At 44.3% G+C, this 8,264-nt stretch overlaps 1 protein-coding gene across 3 annotated transcripts in view; it reads left to right on the forward strand.

Annotated features, from left to right (window-relative positions):
• Nucleotides 1-2,669, forward strand: part of CDK8 (cyclin dependent kinase 8) — a 69,140-nt gene extending 66,471 nt beyond the window's left edge. For all 3 annotated transcript variants that reach the window (XM_058825057.1, XM_058825058.1, XM_058825059.1), the window contains one exon: nucleotides 1,468-2,669. In XM_058825057.1, the coding sequence (XP_058681040.1) occupies nucleotides 1,468-1,593 (126 nt within the window). In that variant the 3' untranslated portion in view covers nucleotides 1,594-2,669. The remainder of the gene's footprint in view (nucleotides 1-1,467) is intronic.
• Nucleotides 2,670-8,264: the final 5,595 nt, after the last annotated feature.

Here is an 8,264-nt window from a genome sequence, read left to right on the forward strand (position 1 = left end):
GTGGATCAGCAGTGCTGGTTTGCTCCCACTGACATTAAGTGCTGGTCCAGCCATTTCTCCCCCTTTTCTCTAGAGGTGTTAGCTCAGTCCTGTGAGTGTGTGTTAATAGGATATGCCTTTTTTATTTCTGCCATCATCTCAGCTTCCTGGGTATAGCTTCTGTTCTAAATGCTGTACAAGAAAAAATTGGGGTTTTTGTTTTATGTTGTGACTTAATATTTTACTTTCTCAGGGTGTTGGTTCACCAGAGCTTTTTCCTATTCAGGTGTCAGTAGCAATGCCCTAGTCCTGGAATAGTTACTTTTTAGAAGTTTCCAGACCTCTTCTAGGAGCAGCTTTTCCTAAAAAACATAGTATGTCCTGTGATATCAAGAATTCATAAGCTACTCAGTTTCTAAATGCTCCAAAGTTTGTGAGGGCATGTAAACCTTAATGTGGATGTAAACCAGCACAGTAATGTACTGAAATTGTGTTAATTTAATGAAATGTTCAGTGCTGCTAAGTAGTCAGATACTTACTGAAATTCTCACAGGCTGTCCTTCTTTCCTTTATAACACATTATCAGTAAATGATAACTTTTAGGTTAAAATTGAAGTAGGCAGTTCCTGGTTTGTAGAGAGCTTCTTGCAATGATGAATGTTCCACTCAAATAATTGTGGGAATGCTGGTTGAAAGGGACCTCTGGAAACCATTTAGCCAAGTCTCCCACTTGGAGCAGGGCTGTTGCTAGTTCTCGCTCAGGTTAGCATGGCTTTGTTGAGTCTTAAAAGCCTTCATAGAGAGAGAGCCCTCACAGACTCTATGGGCAGGTTCTTCCAGTGCTGTACTGGCTCCTTGGTGGTCCCTCCTCCAGTGTCCCACCTGAACCTTCCAAGCCACAAACTAAGGACATTTTTGCCTGAAATATCTGGTTCCACTGAGGAGCATGTCACCGTTGTCCTTAAACTCTCTTTTGAGCATTTTAAGGCTGCTGATGGATGACACCTTAGCCCAGCCACAGTACTGTCAGCCTGTGGTTACACAGAAGGGTAGCAAGTATATCCTCTATGTGTGAAAATCTCCAGAATAAGGCAGAGTGGTTCATCAGCAGTAAGATGCCTCACCTGGACCTCCACCCCAGCCTGCTTTCCTGCTAGGAGAAGGGAGCAAGTGGAGAAAACCACTGCCATGAGTGGTGGTAGCCCAGTGTCACGTGCAGGTGCACAGTAGCCACCTGGAGGGTTGGCTGGAGGTTTGACTGTGATGGGTGAAGATTGCCATTAGGGTAGATAGCAGAAGGCTGGCAGGTCTCACTTTCTTATCTGGTATTCCTGATGTCTGTTACCTGCTGTAATCACAAAGCCTGGAAGTGCAGCTGCTTTGAGACTGTGTGTGCTGGGTGCCTCTTGAGGAAAGGAGTCAGTAGGTGAAACCGTCTCTCCGTGTCCGTGTTACGAAGGGCTGTGTGTCTGTGCTTCCCCCCTGCAGCGTTCCAACCCCCATGCTGCCTACCCCAACCCCGGACCAAGCACGTCGCAGCCCCAGAGCAGCATGGGCTACTCAGCTACCTCCCAGCAGCCGCCGCAGTACTCGCACCAGACGCACCGGTACTGAGCCGCACCCGGAGCCCGCCTTGGGCCGCAGAATGTACTGTACAACCACACCTCCCACCGTCCCGCCACGGCGCCGGGGCTCCCACCTTGTACCTGGTCTTGGGGTTAGACTTGAAAAGGAAGTGCTAGCACGGTTTGTGTTGTGGATATGCTACTTCTGTAGTTTACTTGACATGGTTCAGACTGAGCGATGCATTTTTTTCAGTGACAGTCTGTAGCAGGTGAGGCTGTGAAATGTGCTAGGGGCAAGCATTTTTGTTGTCGTATGTGGTGAATTCTCTTGATGTAACAACTTCATCTGACCGGTAGTACGCGACATCTTTGAACTGGTACTTGAAGCATACAGTATATGTTACCATGGCAAAAAAGCAAACTAACCGTAACTCTCAGACAGTTTTGATAGACATTTATTTTTAGTGACTTTGTGGGTTGGTTCATTTTTCAGCTAGATCAATGTTTTATGACCGACATGATTGCTACGATGAGATTTTTTTAAGAACATGGAAGCGTTTGCATTTTTTCCCAGCAATTACAAGCGTCCCAAAGATTTATTTCCAACATAAGTTTTTGTTTTTGTTTTGAAATCTATGACTTGACTGGTATTAAAGCTGCTATTTGATAGTTAAATAAGTATGTTGTCATTGATATAAACATGTTTGGTTCAGCAAACAAACTAAAATGATTGTCATAGACGGTGTTTTATTTTTTTCCTGTTGGTGTTAATGATTTGTGAGCATGCTTTGGGATTAAAAAAGCATGAATGATATTTCCTAAGAAGGTGCGGCATCCATTCAGATATTTTGTCATGATTTTTGAGAACCAGCTTGGTGTAGTGGGTTTTAAATTTTGTTCAGTTTGTTTTTTTTTTTTTAAATGTTCACACGTTGTTTAGGGGTGCCATTCCTACTGCAGAGGAACAAGATGTTAGGAGAGCCTTAGAATTTATGAGGAAAAACTTACATACAATGTACTGTATCAAACTATTTTACATGAATGACACAAGTATTCTGAGTAAAAAAAAAATCAAACATTGTTAAAACAAGGTGTTATGTAATAAATTTATTTTTCATAAATCTGCATTATGACCTTTGCCTGTATTCCTTTTCATCATTGAAAACCCCCTGCTCCCCCATTCATACATCTATATCAGGTTGTGTTCTGAGAAACAGCATTCAGCAGGAATTTTTCTTCCATTATTTGGTGAGAAGGATAATTTTTCTTTTAAACAGCAGGAAAAAAAGGGCATTACCCCTGTTCTGTTCATGTAGCTGATGAGCTGGAGATACTCTAAAAGTGGGTTTATTCCTAGTGACATTTCCTAGATCAGACAGTTCCTTATCATCTACAAAATCCAGAAGCATTCCTGTCTGGATGTTCTTCTGAGGTTTCTGTAGCTCATTCTTATTTTGGTAGGCAATACCACACCATGATTTTGACATAAATATATGCAATACACGCCGGATATTTTTCTGCAGGTGCTTCATGTAGTGTGAATATCAACTGGTGTGATTCATCTCCATGCACTGAGATGCCAGTGGGGGGCAAAACAAAACCCAAATCGTTAGTCTGCCTGAAAGGCAAACCATGTTTGAAGTGAAGATTAAACTGCCTGACTGGATGGACTACAGGCTCAAGTATTCAGAAGGCTTAAAACTAAAGAAGAAAATCTGAGTGCAGAATTTATGCTGCTTTTGTGATACTGTATGATGCCCTCTTAATTTTGACATAAAAGATGTCAAAATCTGTCTTTGTTTCTGAAACACATTAATGTATATGTGGGAGTGCATTAAACTTTTTGGTTTGCTTTTCAAGTGAAAGCATTTTCAGTTTTTATTCTTAATTTTTATATATAGGCTTTAAGTTTGCCTGTTCAGTATTGTCCAGGCTGTTCCCAAGTACTCAGATGGTGCCAAGAGTAACTTTTTTTTTACTAAAATGCTGTTGGCCCAGATTTTTGTTTCCTATTGATGTATATTCATATTAATGCATAATAGATAATATTATTAATGTAATAGCAGACTTTATTTGATACCACTATATTGTGATGTCTGCAGTTGAAAAGTAGCAGGCCTGCTTCAGTTTCATTTTTGCAAAAGGAAATGCATCCAGTTGACAAAAGGTGCTCTTGCCATTAGTTTATGCTTGAATTTAATTTTCTTATTAAGAATGTATTTGAGATAAAGATGCAGCTTATCAAAAAATTATAATAAAACTAAATTGTATTCTGCATTTGGTTTTGAATAGCCTACTACTCTCAATTTCATTCACTTGTTTTCTCATTTTTAGTAGATATATTGCAGATTACATGAACAAACAGGGAAGTAAAATCCTAATATTTGACTAGTACTGATGTCTCTGTCATCTCGTCATTTGTTAGGAGGTCCTTGAGATTTTTTTCTCTAGGACTTTGGAAAGAAAAGGTTTTTCAATGCTTGGTAAAACCTCTGGTACCTCAAAGACAGAGTATGATTCTGTATTGCAGATAAGGTCAATCACATCATATTCATGATAATTTTAAGGGATCTTCTGCATCAAATAAGCTTTTTAATACTGGCTTTAGGAATACTGAGGGCAAGGCTCTAAATTGCTTTCCTGAACTGTATAAAAACATTAATCCTGTTGTTATGCACTTGCTGGGGCTTTTACATGAGGGTTACAGAGAGGGGAGGAGAAGAAAGCACTTTTGAGAAGGGTTTAATAGAAGAGTTACAAATTCCTGTGAGGAGATAGCAGCCAGCCTGCCAGCCATGCCTCTTTCCTCACATGGCTCAGCTTTTGTTACTGGATTCAAGAACTTCAAAGCTTTTCCTTACTCACCAACAATTATCTGGACCCATCTGAGTGCATTTAAAATAGCTGGAGTCTGGGAGCCTGTCTTTGTTGCTGTGATTAAAGGACAAATTGTTTTGCTAGAGTAGGCTTATGTTGAAAATGGGCTACAAGCTTAGCTTGATTGTGAGGATAAATGTGCCATTGCACCTTAACCTTGGCACTCTCAGCAAGCCTGGCCTGTGGCAGCTCTGCATTTATCATACCAAATAAAGACCCAGCTGCTTTTAGAAGAAATAAATAACTTTTGCACTGATCCCTTTTGAAGAGGGTTTCAGCATTAGTGGTGGGAGGAGCAGTCCCACCTTCCTAAAAGGAAGAACTAGAAGATTGGTTTTGTCCTGTTCTTTCCTGTTCATATATATATGTAAATAGCAAAATAGTGCACTCACTGAGTTGCCCATGGCAGTGCCCAAGCAATGCCCAGTTGAGGGGTGGGCCAGTGTTCAGGTTTCCTTTTAGCTTTTTTTTTTAGGGGAGGTTTAGGCTGGATATTAGGAAAAGATTCTTCATCCAGAGGGTTGCTGGACAGTGGAACAGGTTTTCCAGAGAAATGGCCATGGCACTAAGCCTGCCAGAGCTCAAGGACTTGGATAATGCTCTCAGTTATGTGCTGTGATTTTTTGGGTTGTTCTGTACAGGGCCAGGAGTTGGGCTTTGATGATCCTTGTGAGTCCCTTCCAACTCAGGATATTCTACGATTCCTTTATTCTGAAGCCACTGCTGGGCACACCCTCTTCTGGCTTCACTGAAAGGCCACCAGTGATCTCTGCCTTTCATGCCTGGTGCCTGTTGATCATTTTATGGGTATGATTAGGCACTTTGGCTGCCACCAATGGAGCCTGCAGGATCTCATAGGACTTACTGTGTGTCAGCAAGAAAAGACACATAGTTTTCTTGGAGCCAGGGGTGAACTTGCAGCCCTGCTATTTGGAGTAAATATTGTTGCCGTGGCTAAGATGAGCCTCATTTCTGTAGAAAGAATGAGTAATGTGGTGCTCCCTTCATCATATTTTAGTTCCTCCCCTGAGTACAGCCTTTTTTTGTTGAGTAGGGAAGCCATCCCAGCATCTTCCTTCAGGCTGAGAGGTGACAGTGCTTCAGGCTGCCAGTTCTGAGAGAGTTTAATATCCAGCTTCCCCGGAGACCAAGGTAGATGAGCCTAAATCAGTGTAATTTGCTTGTCACAGCTATGGATAAAGAACACTCTGTGAAATAATTTGTCAGACATCTGAATGATGGGATGTACAAACTGTACTCCAACAGTAGGATAGGGAGAGGAAAAAGGTGCTTACCCTTTGAAAGCAAAACAGAAACACAGCTGCTGCTGTTTCCACCAGGTCTCTTGTGATAAGTTCCTCTCCTCAAGGATTTCAGGCAGCCTTTATCTTGGTGGTTGGCTTCAGTGATGGCAGGAGCAAGTCTCTGGAGGACTGTCTGTACTTGCAGGGATCCTGTGCTGGAGAACTGGGCACTGGCACTGATGTTAATGAAGCCATTGCCCTGGGGTGATACACGCCAGCTCCAGCCCAGGATGGGAATCTGGATGAGCTTCATCACTGCTCTGAAAGCTCCCATGTCACAAGATGTTGAAAAGCACTTTTCAGCCTGCCAGGGTTAGGGTGTCTTTCCTTGGCTCTCAAGGAGTTTAATTATCCCTGAATTTAACTATCCCTTCTCATTTCTGGACCTACCTAAGTGGACTGGGTAGTGCCCTGGGCCAGGGCAGGTGGTGGAAGGGTGGGTGCAGGGGTGGTTGTTACTTCAGCTGCTCAGCACACCTTGGCACATAGCCCTGAGCCCACAGAGCCACCAAGGACAGCCTTTACGACATGTGCTTTTGGGAAGTGTTTCCATTTGCTCAGCTGGGGATGTGGGAAGGCTGCCATATCCTTGGAGCAAGGCTTTGTTTAATGTTTGTGGGGCTGTGAACTTGCACAGTGTGTCACCCAGAGCGAGCGAAGCGCAGCCGCCTCTGCCGCCCCGTTAGGTACAGATGGAATGCAGCATCTGAGGGAGGTGAAGTAGGGATTTGTGTACAGACAGTGCTTACAGGAGGGCTGAGACAGAGGTGAAAAGCCCTTGAGCAGATGCTTATAGAAGGCCCGTGATTAAACTGAGAAGGCCCAGAGGTATTGTCTTGCCGTGAGATGTAAAGAGCACCTGTCTTTCATGGGAGCTCATTCCTTCTCTGACCCACTGTGCCAAAATCTGACCATGTCCTGTATTGGTTTATGCAGGGTTGCCTTTAGTATTTGGCTGGCCAGGCTTGCTAAGAGCTGCTCTTATTGATCACCTTTTAAAATAAAAATTCTGTTTCTGTTTCTAGTGTTTCTCAGGTATACTCAGGGACCTGTGAAGTTCCTACATTAGCCAGGCTCCACCTTAGTGAGTTTGTGCTCTTACCTGGGCAGGGGAGACAGTAGGATAGTGTTTGGCATTCTTCACAACTGCTTCAGCCATGTGCTCCTGTAGATCAGAATGTGGAGATAACTCAGCAAACTGTGGAGGATTCTTTGGGGATAAATCCTGCATTTGGCTGCCAGCAATGATCCTTACAGGAGGGAGGGGTTGTTTTGAGGTATGCTCAGCTCAATGCACACAGCTCATACACAGCTTGGGCACTCCTGATACCCTCTGCACCTGCTTTGCTCTGGTGCTCTGCCCCACCTTGCTCTCAGACCAAGAAAAGGTGAAAGGAATGTGATGTCCCAGCCCAGGAAATCCCTGTATAAACTCCTAAAATATATTCCACTGCCACCAGCCACGCAGGTATGCAATACAGCTGTGTAATTTACTTGCACACCAGACAGAACCAGCTGGTTTGAAAATCCCCTCAGTGTCTTTGGAGGCCTTGCTGGGAGAACCCTGCGGGGACTTGTGACACAGGGCAGCCTGTGGCTCCTGAGTGATGGGCAGACAATGCTCAGGACTGATGAGCAGCTGCTTGATCAAATCTCATCCAGCCCCCACTCCATGGGTGAAGAGGTGAGGCTGTCATTTGCCATCACACGCTTCTCCAGCTCCCCAGGAGGAGGAGGAGAAGGGAGGCTCAGGCAGTGCTGTGCAGGGAGGAGGGAAGGTGGTGGCTGTGGGCAATGACATGCTGGTCAGTCAGGCTGGCTGGTCTGGTGCCCTGGGCTCAGCAGGACATCAATGGCCTGAGATGCTGTGGGGACCCACAGAAGGGACATTTCTTCCTCTGCTGGAAAACCTCCTTTTGTCCGACTGAAAAGTTGCAGAGCGTGTGGGCGCTCGAAGGCAGATCTAATGGGCTGTGGGAGGAGCCCAGCTCACGTCCTGCAGCTGCCATACTCAACACCTGGTTCCTCATGGTGCTTCCAGTGTCTGCCGGGATCTGCAGTCCTGTGTCCAGCCCCCTGGGGACTTATTGCTGTGCCCAGGCCCATGAAACATCAATGAGTGCAGCATCCCAAGTGTGTGGACAGTGAGACAGTCATGGGGTAAGTTGGTGACACAGGTGCCAAACCACTGCTCTAATAAACCACACACTGGGTTGTGTTTACAGGAGGTTTTCGTTTCCACCAGGAAAGAATGCAGGGAAAATGGATCAACATAAAACATTATCATGAAAGCTTGTCTGTCACACTTTTCCATCTGATGGGGTTTTCTTTAAAGTAGTGAATAAAAAGTATGAAATCCAGTTCACTGGGAACAAGAAGGAATGGAATCTCAGAGTTTCATGTTTTAATGGAGTAACCTATGCTGCACCATGCCGTGTCTATAAACCAGCAACATGCACACGCCTCAAAGGAATGAGGAAAAGCCAAGCTGGAATCTGGATTTGGAGGACAAAGTGGGTGTTACAAACCTGCAGTTTGA

This window comes from Ammospiza caudacuta, chromosome 2 (genome assembly GCF_027887145.1).
Source record: "Ammospiza caudacuta isolate bAmmCau1 chromosome 2, bAmmCau1.pri, whole genome shotgun sequence".
NCBI classification, from domain to species: domain Eukaryota; kingdom Metazoa; phylum Chordata; class Aves; order Passeriformes; family Passerellidae; genus Ammospiza; species Ammospiza caudacuta.